Here is a 22891-nt window from a genome sequence, read left to right on the forward strand (position 1 = left end):
ATTCCGGTACAGTCCCAGTATTCACGATAAATATTTTAATGATAAATTCTTCGTAACATTCTAAGATAACAGTTCTAATACGAAAATGTCGAGGCTATAATAGTTTTTCAAACAGAAAGAGATTAAAGTAACGAATGACAGGACTAGGATTTCGCGTGTTCGAGTATAACAAAATGGCCAATAATAAAGATACCTTCATGAACCGAGAACTTTTTTTTATTGTAATGAAATTATAATATTGTAATGAAATTGTAATGAAATTATAATATACGAATATGATAGTTTTATTAANTGTGTATGTGTGTTTTGTTTTCTAATATAAAGTATAGAGAATATAGAAATAAAAGAATACTTAAGCACAAAATGATATTATCACGATTAATTCGGCACATTTGTAAAAATATGTGGACGCTTTCTTTTAATTTCAACAATTAACAGATAGCTGGAAATTAGTGTAACATGGAATTTACATTTTTAACCTATCTTTTCTTATGATTTTAGTCACGTTAATTTTACAGCTGTTTATTGATCATTCGAGTTAAAAGAAGTGTCCAGACATTTTTACAAATGCGCTGAATCTCGATCACGTATGCCATTTTGTGCATATATTCTTTTATATCCTATATCGTAATATTTTCTGGCATGCGATTCCTCACCTCTGACGTCATCAGACAAGGATAGTTACAGTGAGGAACCGGTAGTCTTAAGGAATTTCCACATTTTTAGTAAATTCTATATATTAAATTATTGAATCACTATTTATAATATTTTGAACTGATTTTATAAAAACTTAGTTACACGTGTGGAGAGAGAGAGAGAGAGAGAGAGAGAGAGAGAGAGAGAGAAGCAGAAGATTTCTTAATAAAATGATGTTTGTACAATTTCATTACCATCGTACACGAAAAATACTCAGTTCGTGAAAGCATTTATCATTGGGTATTTCGACATCTTTGTAGGGCGCAAAATTCCTCTTTTTATTTGAAAACTATTACAGCCTCGACACTTTCGTATTAGAACTTTCGTTTTAGAATAATATGAAGAATTTAAACCATTAAAATATTTACCGTAAGTTTCGAGACACCCTATATATATGTCGTGCTAAATCTTATTAAAGAATGACAAGAAGCATTTTCAACTATATCAATATATTTGTCGTGTCAGGGGCAAGTTTATACAATTAGATGACATAAGCTGCCGTGTAAAGACTGGCTGCAAGGATCACCCACCGTGGCCCCGAGGGATCTGCAGTAAATGCCAGCCACCCTCGATCACGCTCAATCGCCAAACTTATCGCCACGTGGACAACGTCATGTTCGAGAATGCCAGTTTGGTGGAGCGTTTCCTCAATTACTGGCGCGGCACCGGCCTCCAGCGTATCGGCTATCTCTACGGCAGATACGAGATGCATTCGGACGTCCCGCTAGGAATTAGGGCTGTCGTCGCGGCTATATACGAGCCACCGCAGGTACGTAACGTCGCGTTAAACTTCGACGGATCTACGAATATGTACATTTATCATGAGATCTATCAGATGTACAAATTAATTCGGTGTCTCTTTTCATGAAATTCACAGTTTATTCACAAAAAGTTAAGTACAAGTTTAATGTTCGAAATAATTTCCATTGTTTTTTATGACTTTACTCCATCTGTCGGACGGCTGATGAACGCCTTCGCGAAAAATACTTGGCGGTTTTGACTCGATAAAGTCATCGATGCTTTTTTGGACGACTGTTTTAAAATACGCATCCGCCGGATGATGTTGAAGCGACCGAAATAGGTAGTTATCCGACGGGGCTGGATCTGGCGAATAAGCCGCATGAGGGAGAATTTCCCAGCCCGATATACAGATAAGATCCTTCGTCCCTTTTGCGGCGTGTGACCGTGCGTTATCGCGCAGCAGAATCACCTGCCTAGTTCCGTCGCTGGTAAAAAGTCTTTTCACAAGTTTTACGAGTCACAGCACCTTCACCCAAAGCGAAACAAATCATTTCGGTAGACCGAGCAGCATTTTTATTCAACTGGAGTGCAAAAAGGATACAGTGCCTCGGATGCTTCTTTTTGAACAACATCGTGATAACTACTGTTTTCCGAAGGCCGTCAACTGTTATAGCACTTTTTAAAGCTTAAGATTGGTTTTAAATCACCATATATAGGACGAGAAAAAAATTTAAATTTGAATTAGAGTTGTAAGACATTAAATGGAAGGAATGCATCGAATTAATTTGTACACCTAATATTATGGAAATTTATAAGATTTCACAACGATTGCGCGCGTGATATCGTGGTAAGATCCGACTGAATTTTCTTTGCGTCTGCCTTCGGCGTTGCCTATATGAAAAAAAAAAGAAAAAAAATTCACCGTGAAATCTCATAAATTTCCGTGGTCTATTGATACTAAAGTTCTAAACATTGACGCATGCGTCGATTGATCAGGAAAGTACAAAAGACACAATAAGACTTTTACCGGATGAGAGAGAAGCTTTAGTCGAGGAGTTAGGCCGCACGCTTAATCTATGGCGAGTTGGATGGATCTTCACTGACCTCATAGCCGACAATGTCAAGAAGGGAACGGTAATTTGATATTTCTTCTATATTTACTTCGTTATTTGTGTAACGGATTATGCCTGATTCGGATTAACCGCCACGAGTTTTATTCGAATAGGTCAAGCACGTTCGTAATATAGAGAGCCACTTTCTATCCGCTCAAGAATGCATTATGGCTGGGTACTACCAAAATCAATACCCAAATCCTTGCCGTTTTTCACCTAATGGTTATTTCGGCTCGAAATTCGTCACCGTTTGCGTTACAGGTGAGTCAATCTTGTCTTTTTTTTTATTTTGTACGCATTCTCTCTGAAAATATTACATTCGGTCGAGAAAGTCGTCAGTTTCTTCTTTTTTTTCCGCATAGTATAAGCGCATTACAGGACAGAGTCGAAATTTTCGATCGACCTGAGATGAAAATTCATGTTTTCAACGCGAGTTATAATATCACTCGAAAATAAGTTTCCTTCCTTATTTGTGTTACAGGTGACGACAAAAATCAAGTTCACATGGAGGGCTATCAGGTATCGAATCAGTGCATGGCGTTGGTACGAGATAGCTGTTTGGTTCCTACAAAAGACGCGCCGGAATTAGGCTACGTAATCGAGTCGACCGATAAGCAATACGTCCCGGATGTCTTCTATAAGGTAAGTTAAAGTATATTATGTGTGCGAATTAATTCAGTGCCTTTTTTTCGTGAAATCCTAAGTTTATTTACAAAGAGTCAAGTACAAGTTTATTGTTCGAAATAATTTTCGTTATTCCTTTGACTTTACTCCATCTGTCGGATGGCTGATGAATGCCCTTGGGGGGAAAAAATTTGGCGGTTTTGATTCGATAAAGTCATCGATGCTTTCCCGGACCTCGTCTACTGTTTTAAAATGCGTATCCGCCGGATGATGTTAAAGCGACCGAAATAGGTGGTAATCCGACGGGGCTGGATCTGGCAAATGAGCCACATGAGGGAGAATTTCTTAGCTCAATGTATAGATGAGATCCTTCGTCCCTTTTGCGGCATGTGATCGCGTGTTATCGTGCAGCAGAATCACCCGTTCCATTGCTGATAAAGGGTTTTCTCACAAATTTCATGGTCACAGCATCTTCATTCAAAGCGAAACAAATCATTTCGATAGACTGAACGGCATTTTTATTCAACTGAAATGCAAAAAGGATGCAGTGCCTCGGATGCTTCTTTTTGAACAACATCGTGATAACTAATTGTTTTCTGAGATCATATCGGCAAGGCCGTCAACTATTATAGCGCTTCTTAAAGTTGGCACTTTCGCCATATACGACGGAAAAAAATTTAAATTTGAACCGGTTATAGAACATTAAATGCAAAGGCACCGAATTAATTTGTACGCCAAATATATCAATCAATCAATCAATCAATCTCACTTTCTTTCGTCCCTTTATACTACTTCAATTAAGTGCCTCTTCGAAATTTCTCGCGCGTCCATCTTAACATTCACCGGAAATGTATCGCACAATTCGAAGGCATATACAGGTTGTAGAATAAGGTTGTACGCACAAAATTATTATATTCATATGAGAGGAGAACAGTTTTATAATAACTCAAGATCAATCGATTAAAAGAGTTACAGTTATGTCGAGGCAATGAACGTATATACGGGGGGTTCCGTAATGTATAAAGAAATAATAAAATCATTTCAATGAGACACGGCTCTCTGTTGTGTGTGTGTGTGTATGTGTGTTATTGTCGCAAGGCACAGAAAAACAAAAACAGTCGCGAGTTTTTGTGTTCTCTCAATTGATGAACGTTACGTCTTAAATTCAAAGGAAGGAAAAAAGAGCGTGAAAAAAGGGAGAAGGAGGGGGGAGAGAGAGAGAGATACCAAAAAATTGGGGCTAACAATAGTACGCGGGTACTGAGACAGAAACAACTGCGAGGTAGAAGGGCAAGGAAAGAAACTTACATTCAAGTATATGGTTTACAGCCGCTCTCTCAATCGTTTTAATCGCACACGCGAGAGACAAAGTGAACTAAGTCGGTCGGTCGTTTAGAATCGATATTACAAGCTATGCGTTGTTTTACCTCATCACGTTCATAAAAATATATATATATATGTATATATATATATAGTTCGTATGTACATACGCACGCGCATAGATGTCCCGTGTATGTATGTCTCTCTCTCTCTCTCTCTCTCTTTTTCTGTGTGTGTGTGTGTATGTGTGTGTGTACAGGCAGGCCTGTAGCTTCGCTCGCTTTCGGTAAATATGTATTTCTTTCTCTCTCTCTCTCTCTCTCTCTCTCTCTCTCTCTCTCTCTCTCTCACGATTGCATTTACACGGTTCAACGATTTTTACTCGCTACGATTAAATTTATCGGAGTCTCGTCTCTCTCTCTCTCTCTCTCTCTCTCTCTCTCTCTCTCGACACGAAAACGAGAAAGAGAGAGAGAAGTTCACTCATTCATTGATTCGTTCGTTCGTTCGAACACAATTACTTCCGCTTCCGGTCGTCGTGTAGTAACATTGTACATATACAGGAGTGTCATATATTATCCTTAAAGAAGACGTGAAACGCGCTTTTCGCGCGCTTTTTATCGTCGCACGTGATCATCGTGACGACGACAGCATCGCGAAGAACCGCGCGTGCGCGATACCGACTATGCGAGGCGTCGTGTCCTCCCCCCCCCCTCTCTTTTACCCTCCTCATTTATCAACTAATCGTCAACAAGTGTTAAAACTTTCAAGTTGTCAACATCGGCATGAGGCTTTCCTCGAGAAGGCATTCGCAAGAGGGCGTGCAATTTTTCGCTATACAACGGTTAAACGTGCGTGTATGTGTGAGTGTGTGTCCTTCTTTTGTACGCGCGTTTGGAAACACACGTCACATGTTTCGCGAAATTCACCCTTAACGTGTTAGAATGAACGTTTAGCGCGCGTTAACACAACGGTGTGTAAAATACGATTACGTAACGACGCTTGGGATTTTTATACGAGCTTCTCAGACGAGTAGTTACAACGCAGTTACACTACATCGTACTATTTCGATATACTATCGTGGAATGGTTTTGTGTGTGTGTGTGTGTGTGTGTGTGTGTGTGTGTGTGTGTGTGTGTGTGTGTGTGTGTGTGTTTCACATATATTTATAACGGGTGTTCTCTTTTAATAGACACAGCTGGACATTTCAGAAGATATTCGAGATATCGAAAAAATATTACGGACTAAAGTTTAGTCTCAAGGCGAATACACAATATATGACAATATTATGATCTTGAAGTTTTTTTTTTTAGTCATTCCAAGGTTTTTACTTTAGTACTTCAAATAGCATTGTTCTTCCTTTTTCAGAAACCAATCCCACTCGTTATCCTGCGATTTTTCTAAATGTTTCTCTCTTGTACGTTTGCTCTTACATTCATTGATCTTTCGTCATTTTACATCTAAAAATATCGAGGTCATCGAAAAGTGAACTTGACGAAATATTTCTTTTTGATAATAATCAGAATAGAAGACACTTCGATATTTTTATACGCAGAATAACGAGTCTCAAATCTCAAATTAATCTCCAATCATGTCCGAAGATCTACGAATCCGTAGAAACTGCTGAAATTACCCTTAGGAAAAAAAATCATGTCAGACAGAGGTTATAGTAACATTACTGTTACACGTGTCCCTTTCAGAACTGGATAACTTCAGTCTGTAACATTTCTCGATAGTCGTATATTCCGAAAAGCACTTCAATTTCTCTCGAGTGCTTTCTGAGATATGCAACTATTTTTTATTAAAATAGAACATCGTGCATATACATGTGTATGTGTATGTGGGTCGCGCGTACACCCATAATATACACACACAAAATATATACACATATAGATGTGTATTCGCGCGTATTTCCATTGTTTTTCCTTTTCGCTCGCTCTTCAAATCAACGACGACGAGGCTTACTGTCTATACGATAGTAGTAATAATAGTAGCGTAATAGTAATAGTGTAGTAGTAATTAGGCCTTGCATACACTTGCAGTATTGAGATCTAATCTTAAATACAATTGATTCATGTCGGTTCGGTTCGTCATTACACTTCGAACACACGAAAAAACGAAAAGACGCTCGCGTATCCGAGCGAGCGAGCGCGGCGGAATTCTTCTTTCTCGCGAAACGCGCGCGAGATTGACGGTCTCTCTTTTTGCCCCCCCCCCTCTCCCCCTTTCGGTTCCTTCCCTCGTGGGATACAGGAACGGAACGACGCGCGTGATCGGGTCACCTATGCCGATAGGTGCTTCAAGTGGGGCCTACGATGAGAATTTAAATTGCGGAAATTCAAGAAATTGACCAATCACGATGGAATTACAGAAGAAAAATCAATTATGATCGGTCAGTTTCTTAAATCTCACGCCTCAAATTCTCATTGCTGACCCCGCTGTGTATACGTAGATTATTTTCTCTGCATTAGAGCTACGCATCGCCATTTTTCTCTTCGTAATCTCTCCAGCTAATATTCTATAAACGAGACCTGCATATAGATATATATATATATATATATATATATGTGTGTGGAATCGTGAGATACGATTTTCAGACAACGTTGCAGAAAATGCGCGCGCCCGCGTGCGTATATATAATGTATCTGTATATCATTCACAAAAGAATCTCGCAAGAGTCGACATATTTAACGCGCGTTTATACTTCTTCCGTTTACGAATAGCATTGTGTGTGTATGTGTGTATATGTGTGTGTGTGTGTATACACGCGTGTACACTCGCCCTGATTTCACTATTCTTAAATTTCGCACACGTGTCTCTACACACGTATTACACACATCTTTTTATTATCGCTATCTACGGCCTAAAATATCAGCTGCGCCCGCAGAACGGAGAATCACGTTATTCTCCTTCTCTCTCTATCTCTATCGCGCGACAACGTTCTTTAACTATATATATATAAACGATATATAGTAGCAGCGGAGTAACGCCGATAGCTAAAATAAACGGTTTCGGACTTTTCTCTCCCTAGAAAAAAAAACAAATCGTCGTCGTATCAGCTAGAAGTCGTAATCGATATATATATATATCACGATCGATCTCTGAGGTACGTATGTGTGTGTGTAAGTGTGTGTGTTTTGTCGATCTCTCACCGTCTCTCGTTATTGTTTCGGCGCAGAATCCCGGTCAGATTCCCGCAAAATAGCAAAATATTGATCTTTGTTTCTTCTTCTTCTTTTTTATCTTCTCGCACGCGCTCACGTTTTAAAAATATATAGACTCGACATCTCTTTTTTTTTTTAAGATACACTATTGTTAACAGTTAAGTTGCGTGATTCGATACGGAGCGTTCGAGGATTCGTAGAGTTATGGTGATCGTCGCGACGGTGTCCTTTGTAGCGGACATACTCAGAAATACTTCGTAAATTAATAATAATAATAATTGTTTCCTGTCCCGTCAGATAACATAGACCTGCGTATCGAGAGAGGTCTTGAACCTCCCCCTCCCTCTTCATTTTCAATAGTCATTTCCCGATGTTTTCCAATGCGCTTCAATTTCGAATTCAAATCCAACTGCGGAATTTTCATATCGCGTGTCGGTATTTCGAGATAATCTGACCTGAAAGCGCGAGAAATGCACCATTTTTTGGAGTCAAGATAACGATGAGATGAAAAGCGAGATACGCGAATTCCAACGATCATATTCAGCATGAAAAAAAAAATTTATACCCAGAATCATGTATTTTTTCTGGAGAGGAAAAATATTTGTTATCTACGGAAATAAATAACTTCACCTAATGTCACGTTTTCGTTTTAGGGCCATGTTAGATTTGGATATTTCTTCTAATTTTCGACCTCGGATTTGTGATCAGCAACTCGAGAAACCCTTTAGGATACCACATTTCACGAAAATCGATCCAATTTTTTGCTTCAAATATTGACGGATATCCGCTGAGAAAATGTGATCACATTAGGTCGGGTTATTGGTTTCCGCGGATTAAAAAGGCTTCTTTCCAGGAAAATATATAATTTTCGATAAATTTTTTCGAATGCCAAATGCCAATCCCGTTGGTAGAGTTAACTCGTATCTCACTTCGTTCCATTCATTATTTACTAACTTAGAAATCTTAAAAAAAAAAAACGGCGTTTCTTCGCTTCGAGGTTGTGATATTTCAAAGTCCCGACAGGCAAATTCCACGGCTGGATTTGAAATTTCTGTGCGCAGAGAGACACGAGGAACACGACTTGTTTCGTCGGAAAAGGCGACTGCATTGTACATACATACATTGCACATTGTGCAATCAATTACACGACGTAGACGACTTTCCCATTTCTTTCTCTCCCGAGTACTTCCCTCGTGCGCGTAAGTTTCTCCTACCAACTACCGAACGTATCGATATATTCGGGGACACCGTCGCGACTCTCTCTCGTTCGGTTACTTAACAGCGGAGAACGTTACGGCTTGGCTTATATATATATNCTATACACGTCGGCAACGGTCGCCGCGCGATGATAACCAAAGCGCGCGTAATCAATCAACGTTACAACTTGCCGCACTTGGTGATTAGAATATTCTTGGTGGGTTTGCCGGTTTGATCGCCGAACTTGGATATCTTCTCGACAAGCTCGAGACCCTCGACCACGTGGCCAAATATGCCGGTGAAGCCGCGCATTTCCTGCAATATTATGCGAAACTGCGATCCCACCATGCCGAGGTTGTCGTGCCGCTTCTGCGTGCGTCGCATCCCGACCGCGCCTCTGACCGCCGGGAACTTCGTGTCGTCCGGCATGAAGTAGCTGTCCTCGAATATGCTGCGCCCGCCGCGGCCGTTGTTCTGCTCGAAGTCGCCCGTGATGACGGACTCGCCGTCCCAGCACTGGAATATCGTGCAGCCCTCGTAGCTGATGCCGGCCTCGCCCGTCGACAGCACGCTGAAGTTCTTCGACATCTTCGGCGCCGCGTCCGGCCTGACTTCGATCACGATACGGCCGTGCGGCGAGCCGTTCACCTGGATGTTGAAATAGTACATGGGGTACGGATTCGCGGGGGGGCCGCGCAGACTCGCCGTCGGCGGCTGGGGAGACGAGTGAACGGTCACCAGGCCCCCGCCCCCGCCGACCGGGTCGGGCAGGAACGTCGATTGCTGCTGCTGTTGCGGGTGTAACATGGCGCCGGGCGCGGGCTTGACGGACGGCGAACCCGGTGGAATGAGAAGCTGCTGCTGGCCAGTTTGCGTCGGTGGTGGCGGCGGGCCCTGATGGACGTGAACGGAGCCTTGTTGCTGCTGCTGCTGTGGCATCATACTCGAGTGATACTCGATCGTGCCGTTCTGCATATGATGATGATGCTGCTGTTGCTGCTTGCTGACTACGTGGCGCGTGTAAAGCTGCGACATGCAGTAATTCGCGAGGAACAATATCGGATTCTGCGAGGCCGCCAAGTGATTCAGCCGGCCGCCGGCGCCACCGCCGTTTCCCACCATTCCCTGAGGAACGATCGGGTCGCCGGTGTGAATGCCAGCCAGTGCTTGCTTAAGTAACGCGAAGTCGAAGATGACGCCGGAATTGCCGATGAGATCGTCCAGCTGGCACTGCAGCATCATCTCCTGATACTTGGACTGTAGCCTCTGTTTCTCGAGGACGAGCTGCGCGTGGAGACTGTAGACGTCGCCGGGCGTCTCGCTCATCTGCAGACCGGCTTTGGTCTTGCCCAGGGTCTCGCGCGCGTCCGTTATCTCCGGGAAGTGGCTCCAGCCATTCTGCAGGTCCGTCTCCACGTGCGTCTTCAGCGTGACGCATGCCTCCAGCACCTTGATGAGGAATTCGCGTTGCTGCATAGCCAGTCTTTGAATCTCCGTCGACAGTTTACCTACGGCGACTAATTCCAGTTGTACCTGCGGACGAGCAAAGTCACGCGTGCTTCTCTTCCCGTGGGTCCACGTTGGTCGATTCCTCGTACCACTTCCATCGGTCACTCTCGAAGTGGGGGTCTCAAGGGAAGTTTCTCGACGACGACGGGGAAGCAACCGGTGTGGAAAGTGGAAAAAAAAACAATACTTACGTCGGATATGAGCTGTTCTTTGGCATCGGTTTGCGACTTGATCTGGTGGCCAGGGTGCTCCTGCGGGGTCGCGCACGCCCTGCAAAGCGCCGTACAACACGTCCCGCACCACAGTGCCAGCGGCATCCCGTGCGTGTGACAGTTCTCGCTCTGCGAAACAGTTTCAATCTGTACTGATAATCGGTTAAACGAGGGAAGAGCCGTTTCGTCGTTTTCGAACAGATATGTGGATTGCGGCTGAAGTCAGTAATATATTATGCAAGTTACAACCCCTGTCATTGCGTAAAAAAAAAAACATGACGTTATGATAACGCGGGGAGTCCCAGAAATCTGGAGAAACGGTCGAATATTTCGTAAACGATGCGTTTTAGGGAAAAATGTTTCAGACAAAAGTTGTTCAAATTAATTAATAGAACAAGATAATATAATAAAAAAAAACAGAGGTTTCCATTATGTAACTAATTCTGTAACCGTTAACGACAGCGTCTTTATCGTTGCATCGTCGTTGCGCGAGTGTAACATAAAAAGCAGAAAAAAGTACGCAACGATATCGTAATGATGATGACAGTATTATTGAAAGTTACAGAATCGACCTGTTAATTCCACGCTACGGCCGTCCTTCTTTGATGACGTCAGAAGCGAGAAATTACACGTCAAAATATACTACGATATGCGTGGAAATAAACGAATATATGCACAAAATGACACTCTCACAATTGATTCGGCACACTTGCAAAAGTATTCGGACGTTTTCTCTTCAACGATCAATAAATTAATGTAACGTGCAACTTATATTTTTAACTTATTTTCCCTCACGATTTCTGTTGTATTAATTTTACAGCCGCTCATTAGAATTGTTCAGATTAAAGTAAAGCGTCCAGGCATTTTGCAAGTGTGCTGAATCGACCGTGAGTGCCATGTATGTATTTTTTTCACTTCCACGCATATCATAATATTTTGATATATATTAATATTAATATAGATTAATATCTTGGCATGCGATTCCTCGTTTCTGACGTCACTAAACAAGGACAATTACAGCGGAGAATCGGGAGCTTCGGACATTTTCAATAACACAAAGCGAAGTACGGACGACAGAAATGATCGCAAAATCATATCTCGAGGATAGAACTGGCTGCACGTAGCAGAAAGAAAGCAACTTTCTTACAACATCATCCCATTTACTCGTCGTAACAGTTTTCCTCTTGCTATGGCTTCGCGTTTGCAACGCGCGCCCCTACGTCTATACGCGACGTATATTTCGCCCTTTTCAACGGTTATCCTCCCATCCCTCTAAGCACCGGTGAGAATTCGTCACATTTTATCACTCACACACACGCGCGCGATGTATCGTCGCAACGTTCTCGAATCGAACTTTATGATTAGCGTCGACCAATCGGAAATTAACGCAGGAATGACATACTTTTAGCTAACATGAAAATACATCGGTAGACCTGGAATTGATTTGCAACTTTTAAATAGTCTAAACTTCTTATGAACTACATGGTAACTCGGTAATGAAGACGCATGTTGGATTTAAATGAATCTAACTTGTAGATTAGTCGACTCGATCACAGTTCGTTGCGTACACAAAAAAAAAGATTCGGTAATGATCGTTTTGGCTGGATTGTGGTACTAAATGGTTTAGCGAATTAGTTTCAACTAAATATATAAGGTGAATATATTGCCAAATAATTTAATGAATAGTGAAAACGTTATCTTAGCAAAGCTTGGTAATTATTATCAAATTACATATGGTAGATATCACCGAACAATCAGTTAAACAAAACGATATTTCGACGACAGCTTCGTTTGGTAACACTTGCAAAAGAGAATATGTAAAGGACTTGTTGTAACATTTCGACGATACGAACGATAAATTTAAATTCCCACGGATTCTAAGGTGCCTTGAGAATTCTGAAAAGTCACCAAGTTCTTTTCACCGTAAGAATTTCAGATAAAATTGTATCGGGACGAACTTTTCGCTCTCCAGGCGACTCCGCTACCACCTGAGCTACTCTCGAGCTCTTGATCCGATACACACACTCTTTTGACCTCCTGTGATGTTATTGTAAAAATTATTTAGTAATAGTTGCAAAAATACTTGGGTAAGAGCTGTCAAACTATTTGGCTATTAAATTACGTGGTATTGTATTTACTCGATAATTCATTTCAGGTCAACTCAATGAAAAATCGTACATTACTGTTCATTTTGCAATTATTACCAGACAGTTGATAACTATCGCTATACCTGGTACTAATTAACAAGTATTATACCGAACCACTCAACCAAATGCATTTGTTAGCTATTGCCAAACTTTTTTCTCAGTGTACTCGCAACGATTGTTTTACACGAACAGTCACGCTTGAAAATAAGCGTCTTTCGGGCTGTGTTTTAACAGCGAACATTAAACTGTGACCCAATCACGATATATTCAAAAAGCACGCGGGAAAACTTGAATAATCGACTGATGCACTGGAAAAAGGATTTGTTACTAAGTATGAAAATTTGGCGAATATTCGCCGGTTATATGTTTGATCGTTGCAACCGAACAATTTATTTCTGTATACTAAATATACAATATACGGAATTACAGTACCCTATATACAATATATACGGAATTCTAAATTATTCGGTTGCGGTAACTAAATATGTTGGCCGGCGAATATTCGGCAAATCTTCGTATTTATCACGAAATCCTCCTTTCAGCGTACGGATCGCTACCTTTCTCTCCTTATCGCCGGGCTTGCCGGGCGTGCTGTTCGTCGTGAGTTTGAGGTGCGACAGGTTGTTAGCGAGGGTGAGCAGGGAGGAGTGAGTCGGTAGGGCGTCCGGTTCCTGGTCGCCCAGGTCCATCGTCTTCCAGCAATGCGCGCACAAAACCTCGCGTCTCGTCGCCTTCTCGGTGAACAGCTTGCTCTCGATACAGCGCAGGCAGAAGTAGTGTTTACAACTGAGATACTTGGGACACTGCTCCGCGTCATTGTACTTCTGCTTGCAGTAACTGCAAAGCGTCAGCTCCTCCAGGTCCGTTAGCACGCTCGGATCCAGCATCTGGAAATATGATGAATGTGTATTACTTTTTCGCCTCTTTCTTCTATCTTTTTTTTCGTCATTTCGCACACATACGCACGCCGTATGTTATACTATGAGAGAACAAAGACGATAAGTATACGGGAAAAAATTAATCTTATATCAACAGTAGATATTCTCGTATATAAGCAAGAATGTATTATAATCTTAGAGAGGGAATCTTAGAGAAAATCTCAAGATTTTCAGCCTTGAATTGAGTTCAAGTGATACTTGCATCGATATAAATTCAATCAAATCAAGACTAAGTTTCCTAAGATTACGATATTCTTGCTCATATTTGAGAATATCTATTTTTCATTTAAGACTAATCTTTTTTTCCGTGTATACAGTGATATTGTCTCTCACAAAGAATATCGACGAGACGAAAGTGTATTCCGGGAACGAAATTATTAGATCGCAACCGCCGATATTAAGCCGCAGATATATCTACGTGTATCTGCGATAACGTAGTATACGAATCACGGTTTTTGCGCGCACTGAAGACACGATCGTGGTCCCGTTGAATCCCGATTTCGTTAAATCAAAGTGCCAACTTCGATGAGGAAATCGAGAGACGCAGCAGCGTCTCGCGTTAAATGTCCACTAATTGGCGGTAGGAGTACTTTTATAAGAAGTAAGAATGAGAAATTAACCAATCATATTCGAATGTAAGGAGAATAATCGATTATGATTGTAAAACGTGCTCTACAATGAGCAGTAGGAATATGTTTATGAGAAGAGTAAGAAATTGACCAATCATATTCGAATGTAAGGAGAACAATCGATTAAAATTAATTAATTTCTTACTCTTATTTCATACAAATATATTCTTACTGCCCGTTGTAGCCACGTTTTAAGCATATTCTGCAATGGACAGTAGGAGTATATTTCATAAGAAGTAAGAGTATGAAGTTGACCAATCATATTCAACATGATCTACAATGGGCAGTGGGAAGTATATTTACAAGAAGGAAGAGTAAAAAAATTAACCATCGTCATAGTCGATTATTCTCCTTACATTCGAATATAATTGGTTAATTTCTCACTCTTCCTTCATACAAACATACAACATACCTCTATCGTCCATTGTGGACCACGTTTTAAGCCCTACCAGACTGTGAATTGAAGATTGAGGATTGAATTGAAATTTGACCAATCGGTGTAGAGTTCACTAAATTTCATTGAATTTCAGGTCAATTAACTTTGTACCGATTGGCCAAACTTAACTTAATCTCCAATCCGTAGTCTGATACGGGCTTTACGAATCGCGAATGCAGAGGTAGCGTCGAAATTCCGTATTGCGGCGCGAACGGACGTTTCACCACCACACCAGCGCACGCTCCGATGCGATTTAACCTCCAAAACCTTCTCTATCTATGTGAAAGAAAGAGAGAGAGAGAGAGAGAGTTACACGTGACGCTTGTTTACTTCCCTCAGCGAATGACGCGCGCGAATAATAAAAACCGCGACGTGAATGGCCGGAGGAGTACGTGTGTGAGAGACCTGTGTCATGACACACACATACAAAATGGAACAAAGAGAAGCGTTGCCGCGCATTTTTGGTAATAATGAGCGGAACAAACGAACGAATGTTCACTGTTCGCTGCAACCAGCGCGAATCGTGCGCGAGAGAACTGTGGACGCGACCCTGATTATTCCGCGCACGGAATCTCATATGTCGCTTGCTCGCGCGAGAGAGAGACGTAAACGTTCCCCCCCAAAGGTCGGATCAAACATCGTTCGCGTTATGTAAACAAAACGCTCGGTACATACCGTCGTTCATATTTCTCTCTCTCTTACGCGCGCGCGCCGCACACGCGACGACGAACACACATACACCACCACCACCATTTTTCCTCACAAATTTTCTCCCTCACTATTTATCGTCGCGATTTACTGTAATCTACGCGCCGCCGCCGTCGTTGTAGACTCGTCTGACATTCCGTCGTCGTGGACTTTCCCGATTTCATGTCCGCGTTGGTGTTTTGTCCGATTCCTTGACCCATATCGCGCGCGCGCTCCGTGCGTCATCGAGTCATCGACGTTTCCCCAACAGTTAATAAATACGTGTGTCTTTGGCGCGTGCGAATAACACGATCCTCCACGTTGTCGGTATCTCGTTTGTTGCCGACGACGAAACTAGCTTTGCGACACAATCTCTCTTTCGCGCAACTCTCGATGGAGGCTGCTGCTGTGCCTCGCAATTCAGGAAACAGAGAATCGATACGCATACGATACATGCACGTGACGACGGTAAACACTCGGTCGTATGGTCGTTCGATGAGAGAAAGAGAGAGAGAGCTATCTGGGCCGTGAAAAGGCGGGAAAGCGTCGCGTACTTGAACTCGTCCACAAAGCCGACGAGCGGCGCGGCCGCTTCTTAACCCTTTGACGTCATGCATGACACAAGGTTTGTTCCTTCTAACTGCACTCACTCTCTCTCTCACTCACTCACTCACTCACTCACTCACTCTCAACACACACACACACTCTCTCTCTCTCTCTCTCTCTCCCGATTTCTCTTTGCCTCTCTCTCTCTCTCGACCAAATCCCAAAGATACACGCCGGTTTCATTTTGAAGATGATGAAAAAAAATGCGCGCAGCTGAAAAAACACACCTGTGATACCACTGTGTGTAAGAACGGTCAAGTCACTTCCTGTCTTGTGGGCAATTAATACAGATTCTGCGTGTACAGGGAGTGTGTATATATGTGTGTGATTCTCCGTCTCGGTGCACTTTGTGATTTTCACGAATTCGCGGATGTATATCCGTTCTCACGCAAGTTCGTTGTCGTCGCAACGACAACGACGATGTTCCCGAACGTTTATCGGACGCGAACTCGGAGTCTCGTTGGCGCGTTCGCCATATTCCAGGGACCGATCCGGCCTCGTGCGTCGTGTCCGCCTGCCCGAATGCACGCACGAACGAGCGAGCGAGATCTCCGTTAGGTCGGGTTAGGTTAGGTTACGTAAATGTTAGGTAGACCCGATATTCATCCATCGTGATATCAGGCTGCGATAGATAAGTCATTATGCAACGAGACAGAGCTCAGCGGGAACACGACCGCGCGTTGCCGACGACGTCACGTCGTCGCGTGCGCGCGCGCGCGCGCGCGAGAGAGAGAAATCGAAAGAGGATAAAGAACGATTTCGCGTGGTGTATATTAGGTTTGCGCGCATGCGCGCGGAAATCCCGCCAAAACCGAGTCGTCATACGGGAGCATCGCGTACATCGACGCCTCTCTCGGGACTGTTCGCTAAAGTTCGTTAAAGTGGGGTCCACAGTGAGAATTTAAGACGCAAGATTTAAGAAATTGTGACCAATTTCTCAAGTTTCACGACTTAAATTTTCATTGTAGATCCCGCTTAAGTCCCGGTCTACAATAAGTGCTTTAAGTGCTAAGCCTTAAGAAATTGACCAATTACGATTGATTATTCTTCTATAATTCGTCTGTGATTGGCCAATTTCTTAAGGCTTAGAGCTTAAAGCACTCATTGTAGACCGGAACCAACGCACGATGCTTCCTTTCGCGCGCACTTTCCAAGCGGAAAAGGCGAGGTAGGGGAGAATCGTGTGTCCTTTCGGAGAACGAGACGGAAGGAGATAAGAGAATCATCGAGTGTCGCCGGAATTTCTTCACCCGGGGGTATCATCGGGCCGCGCACGTACACACACACAATATACACACACGCAGGGTGCAACGTAATAATGAGCTGTGCCGCGTGATATATGGATTTCGGCGCACATTTACCGCACGTCGGCTTACCTGCTACACGCGATAGCTACGCCGCGTCGTCGTTCGTGTCGCGAATTCGTCCGACGCGCGCGCGCGCGCACCAACATTCAGACCTGAAACTGCTCGCGGACTACTGCGTGTCGGAGCGGATTCCGCGGGAACCTCGCTCTCCTCCCTCCGCAACTATGGACGTGTGCGCGCGCGCACTACGATCGTCTCTCTCTCTCGCGCCTGTCGATCTTTGTCTCTTCCTTGCCCACACAGTAATTCTCATACACACTCATATATATATATATATATATATATATGTGTGTGTGTAGTAGTTTTCGATCTCTCTTGCTCACTCACTTATACACACACATTCTCTCTCTTTCTCTCTCTCTTCAACTTCCCGAGCAATAAATCTGTAAATGTTTCTCCATACCGTGTATATACGTGTATCACGATCGTCCCGTAGCCGCGCTATGGAAGCTGAGATCGTCAGCGGCACTCGTCGTCGTGTCACTCACGACGCGCGCCACGGCGACGTTCGCCACGGCGACGGTCCGTTTTCAGCGCCGACGTGTGGTGGTAATTCGACAACGGCGACGGCTTTGATTTACATCGAGACGCCTGACGTCGTGTGATTCTGCTCGCACGGAGTACCCACCACCACCATTACTACTATTACTACTACCACGAACACTACCACCACCGACACAATTTTCGTCGTCGTCGTCCTGGTCGTAATTATCGTGCTCGTCGCGGTCTTTTCGCCATCGAGTCGCATGCGTTCTCCGTGTCTTACATCTTTCTTCTTTACCTCGTAAATATGTATATACGTATATATCCTCGCTCGTTTCCTATATGTGTCCGTGTGTATGTGTCTATATATATATATATATATATATATATATTTCTCTTCTTTTGTACTTTTTGCGTTACGTATTTAATACATATTTATCGAACGTGGTGAGTTACTACTGTGGCGATAATGGCATTACCGACGCGAATATGCCGGCGGCCTAAAACACGGCAACGGTGACGGGCGAACCTCAGCTCGTGCGAACGTTTTGCCACATCATGATATTTGGTTCACTAAACTAACTACTACTGGCATGGCGACCGACCGACCGACACACCGCCGCGCGGCGCGCTCGCTCGCTGCTCGTTTACGCGCGCTCCGTCGCGCGCTTCTCTCCTCTTCCCTCCGCATTCCGGCCTCCCTCTCGCTTCTTCCATCTTCATCCCTAACCCCACTATAAGTTTATCTCGTCCAATGAGTCCTTCGCAAAGTGTTTTGCCTCCTGGTCGTATTGCCGTCGTCGTCGTCATACCTGCCGTTGCGCGCGGCAACTAACCTGGTGATTTGTGTTCGTCGCACGTACTTCACGTCGCTAATTATGAATGAAGGGAATAATTAGACGAGTGTTGATACGTAGTGGATTTTGTAAAATTAAACAATATGTAAATTTTCAGAGACAAAAAAAAATATATATAACATACACACATACTTATATTTTTCATGAGAAAGACACATATGGGAGGGACAAAAAAATATATACACATATAATATACATACATACTTAAATTTTTTAGTAGAAAGACATGGAAGGGTAAACAAAAATATATATATACATGTATAATGTACATATATACTTATGTTTTTAGGAGAAAGATAGGATAGGAAAGACACAAACAAAAAAAAATATATATATATACACGTATAATGTACACGCATACTTATATTTTTCAGGAGAAAGACACATATGGAAACGAGGTGTCGAGATTAGCGAGACCTTTACCGGTAGAATATTTGCTAGTGGATGTGCCCGCATCTACACCACTCACTCCTCAGTTCACGTTCTTCACAGATGACAAGATCACTCCGTTTCCGGTCGAGAATAGGTATGACGGTTCAGAGAAATGTATGGATAAACATCGGTGAATTATTGATTATATGAAAACAGTGCTGTATGAGAATTGGTTATATCGATATTTTTATTTCAGGCAAATTGATGGACAGGTTCAGGAGTTCAGTGCATTGTGCACGTACATGCAGCAGTTCAACGCGGATCAATTCCTAGAGGCAACCTCTGACTTTCATTTGCTCCTCTTCATCGCTACCATGGATATGTATCCCATGAAGGTAAATCAAATTGTCACTATTATTATTACTGATCATTAATTACACAGTTATTAACCCTTTGAGCCATACATTTCTCGATGGAATTTTTGGAAATGGGGCATCTAAGTATCGTCGAGGTCGCTGATTACGCATCTGAAGTCGAAGTTTTAAAATTCAGAAATAGCTAATCCAATACGGCGGACTAATTATTCAAAAATTTTGACTTCTCGATGAAATCTCTTCATATTTGGAATATTATTTTTCTCTTGTATGTTAACGATAAAAAAAGTCGACGTGCAAATAGCGGATTACCAGATGAGAATAGCGATCTTAAATTTTCAAAATTAATGGTCCCATTTTTAACGTTACCTGAAAATAACGACAAGGACTAGCGAGTAACTATTTCAACATTTATATATATATATATATATATATATATATATATATTTATATATTTATATCTATCGCACATCTCGAGGTAAGTTAGCACCTCGCTTTATTTTAGCTAGTTTCTAACAAATTTGTCAAGATAGAGGAAGGGGATAAATTTACCAAAAAGAATCAAAATAAAGATATCACCGGTATTTCAATAATTTCTTGTAAAATATCAAGCCCATGAAAAATTCTGTAAAAAATTTACAAAATATTGTCAAGTATCCCCAACAAACTAATAATATTGCGATGTGTCGATTCCTGACTGTTTGCAAGTGAATTTTTCTGAAAAAAAACTGTCTGTTTTTAATTTTCATTTATTTCCAGCGAATTAACTATTAAACATTCAAACTATATGGTATTTATCTTTACTTCCTTATGCTTCTGAGAATACATAGTAATAATACAGTCGACTATATAACTACTTAAAGAAGTTAATTAAAATCGTTAAGAATAAAGGAAATATTGGTGGGACGACGTGTGTCCCGCTATAACGCAAAGGGTTAATTACTATTATCACTTATCAGTTATTCCAGTCTTATTATTATCGTTTGTGATATATCACAGAATGACACTATCAATCTTCGATAAATATCCTATTTATAATAGTTCTGCATCGGAATAATATTATATTACATATTCTCTCTCTCTCTCTGTCTGTTTGTCCCACAGGACTATATGCTGACTTTACTTGAAGCTATTCGTAACAAAGACAAACAAAAAGCGATAGAGTGGGCGCAGTCAGAACATTGGGCAACGGTGGAGCAACTCATATCCGCGTCCTCCTCCGGCACATCGCGCTCACCGCAGGTGTCCTTCGGCGGTAACCCGAGAACGTCGTCCTCCGCGGCTGCGGAGGGCAACGCGGGAGGCAGTGCGGGAGGAATAGGCATCGGTACAGAACCGATGGCGGCGAATTCGCCTATTACCGATCGACCTCAGGCACTCTGGACCTGTTCTCACTGCACCTTCCTCAATGCCGCGGACTTAGCGGTCTGCGAGATGTGCAACTTGCCAAGGTATATACGGTATTCGTAATATACGAACTGTGGTATGTCGAAAGAGTGTGTGTCAACGAACGACAAATCCGACGCGTGCGTTTATAAAAAGAAAAAAAAAAGGAGGGGTACTGTCTCTTTAAATCCACTACTTTGCTTCCGCAGGATCTGACGCGTACTGTCCCTGCGGACATAACGATTGTTTTCTACGCATCTTTGGCCTTATTTATGAGTGAATAAAAACAAGACAAAACTGTACTTCCCGATTGACATATATTCGTCCTTTCCCGCCCCCACCTCGCGCCCATGTTCGCTCAGCTTTGTCCCCTAACCTAATTTTTTTACTCATAGCCAGCTTGCAACGTTTCAACCAGCTGATGTCTAGATGTTAATCCTGTTAGTGAGATATAATGAAGTTCTTACGTGTGAATTGAATTAGATTCTAAAAAAAATCGAAAATTTATTGTACATTTTATGTTCGCAGAGATGATCTTGACGAGTATGATGAGGAGATGATGAGAGATATGTTTTAATACAGGTTCAAGAATTTGATCAGAGCACTTCGGTCGCATACATTTGTCAATGTTTTAACATTGGGCAGTCTATAACTGTAGATCTTGTATGCACAATGTATCAATATTTTTCTTAAGTATCAGTTAACTATTATTATTCAATATGTATAGAACATATGTATATTACAATATGTAGGAAAGGTCAAGAGAAAGAGAGAGAGAGAGAGAGAAAAACAAACATCATAAACGAAAATATGATAATTAATCGATAAGAGGGAAATGTAAGTATATAAATTGCTTATTGGTCATATAAATACATTCTATATGCACTTAAATTACACATGTATCAAACATTTCTCATCTCAATAACAATTATGGCCTTGAATATATATATATATTTTTTTTTTTTTATTTAATTAATTATTTATTAAAGATATTTTCTTTTATTTCTCAGTCTTTATTTCACTAACATGAAATCCTTGCAAGCGATCCTCGAGACAACGGCATCGGTCAGATCAGAAACGCACAGTTCGTCCTCGTCGACTTTGTAGATTCTCTTCACAAGATTTACATCGGCGAACTCTCGCATCCTGGAAACGATTACTCGCTCACCTTTGACGTTCTTCAAAACGTCCGCCGATACAGTCTGCTCCTCGCCGAGCTTGTGCACGATTATCACTACGATATTCTTGTCACTGTCGCTGACACCGAACTCTTGCAAAGAGCGCGATATGTTCTTGGACATCGACAGGCAAAACAGTATCTCCGTGTACACATCTTTGGTCGTCAGACAATTTCGCTCGGCGTTCAGGGTGGCTTTATTGGCAGCCACCACCGCTTGCAGAGCGTCCACCATGAGAGAAGCCTTCGCCGCGCAACAACGAAGCGAACGACTCACGACTTTCTCGCGTATCTCGGCGATATTCGTGACATCGGTAAACATATACAGCGTGCAGCACAGCTGAGTCTCCGGATCCAACTTTACGCTGTAGTTTTCCATGCCTATTATTGCAATGTCAACGATATCAAAGCCTTCGCATATGAAAATTTAGTGACCATAGACATGGCATGGTCGCGTATGGTAACTACTAGACATCAGCTGTTTGTGTCGGATCTACAATAGGTATTTTAAGCTTTAAGAAATTAACCAATCACAGTCGAGTGTGAAAGGAATAATTAACTGTGATTGTTGAATTTCTTAACACTTAAAGTACTTATTGTAGAGTAGGACTAAAGCCCGTATCAGACTATGGATTGGGGATTGAGATTAAATTAAATTTCGCCAATCGGTACAAAGTTATATGAATTCAAATTTAGTGAAATTTAGTGAACTTTGCACTGATTGGTCAAATTTCAATTCAATCTCAATCTTCAATACATAGTCTGATACGGACTTAAAGCGGGGTCTACAGTGAGAATTTAAGCTCTAAGCCTTAAGAAATTGACCAATCACAGTTGAATATGAAAAGAATAATTAA

At 42.0% G+C, this 22891-nt stretch overlaps 3 protein-coding genes across 8 annotated transcripts in view; 1 reads left to right on the forward strand and 2 right to left on the reverse strand.

Moving 5' to 3' along the window:
- The window catches only part of LOC106745212 (nuclear protein localization protein 4 homolog), a 25715-nt gene extending 4110 nt beyond the window's left edge, over positions 1-21605 (forward strand). Inside the window, exons 6-13 of one of the 2 annotated variants that reach the window (XM_014620580.1) lie at positions 1162-1465; positions 2434-2571; positions 2663-2810; positions 3031-3191; positions 19100-19251; positions 19354-19492; positions 20576-20922; positions 21386-21605. In XM_014620580.1, coding sequence (XP_014476066.1) covers positions 1162-1465; positions 2434-2571; positions 2663-2810; positions 3031-3191; positions 19100-19251; positions 19354-19492; positions 20576-20922; positions 21386-21434 — 1438 coding nt within the window. In that variant the 3' untranslated portion in view covers positions 21435-21605. Of the gene's footprint in view, positions 1-1161; positions 1466-2433; positions 2572-2662; positions 2811-3030; positions 3192-19099; positions 19252-19353; positions 19493-20575; positions 20923-21066; positions 21160-21385 lie in introns of those variants that run through there. The other variant, XM_014620581.1, reaches the window with a different exon arrangement.
- LOC106745213 lies at positions 8988-18706 on the reverse strand. Of its 5 annotated transcripts, none has more exons than XM_014620586.1 (4): positions 18348-18706; positions 13280-13609; positions 10555-10704; positions 8988-10387 (listed from the first exon to the last, which is right to left on the reverse strand). In XM_014620586.1, the coding sequence occupies exons 2-4, from the start codon at positions 13607-13609 to the stop codon at positions 9035-9037; spliced, it is 1833 nt and encodes a 610-aa protein (XP_014476072.1). In that variant the 5' UTR covers positions 18348-18706; the 3' UTR covers positions 8988-9034. The 5 variants fall into 5 exon arrangements, with proteins under 5 accessions (XP_014476072.1, XP_014476068.1, XP_014476070.1 ...); XM_014620582.1 differs by lacking the exon at positions 18348-18706 and adding an exon at positions 17789-18085; XM_014620584.1 differs by lacking the exon at positions 18348-18706 and adding an exon at positions 17395-18085.
- On the reverse strand, positions 21605-22484 carry LOC106745215 (EKC/KEOPS complex subunit TPRKB-like). Its single transcript, XM_014620594.1, has one exon. The coding sequence runs from the start codon at positions 22411-22413 to the stop codon at positions 21871-21873; it is 543 nt and encodes a 180-aa protein (XP_014476080.1). The 5' UTR covers positions 22414-22484; the 3' UTR covers positions 21605-21870.
- Positions 22485-22891: the final 407 nt, after the last annotated feature.

The sequence above is a fragment of the Dinoponera quadriceps genome, unplaced genomic scaffold (assembly GCF_001313825.1).
Source record: "Dinoponera quadriceps isolate SergipeBrazil2010 unplaced genomic scaffold, ASM131382v1 scaffold1270, whole genome shotgun sequence".
NCBI classification, from domain to species: domain Eukaryota; kingdom Metazoa; phylum Arthropoda; class Insecta; order Hymenoptera; family Formicidae; genus Dinoponera; species Dinoponera quadriceps.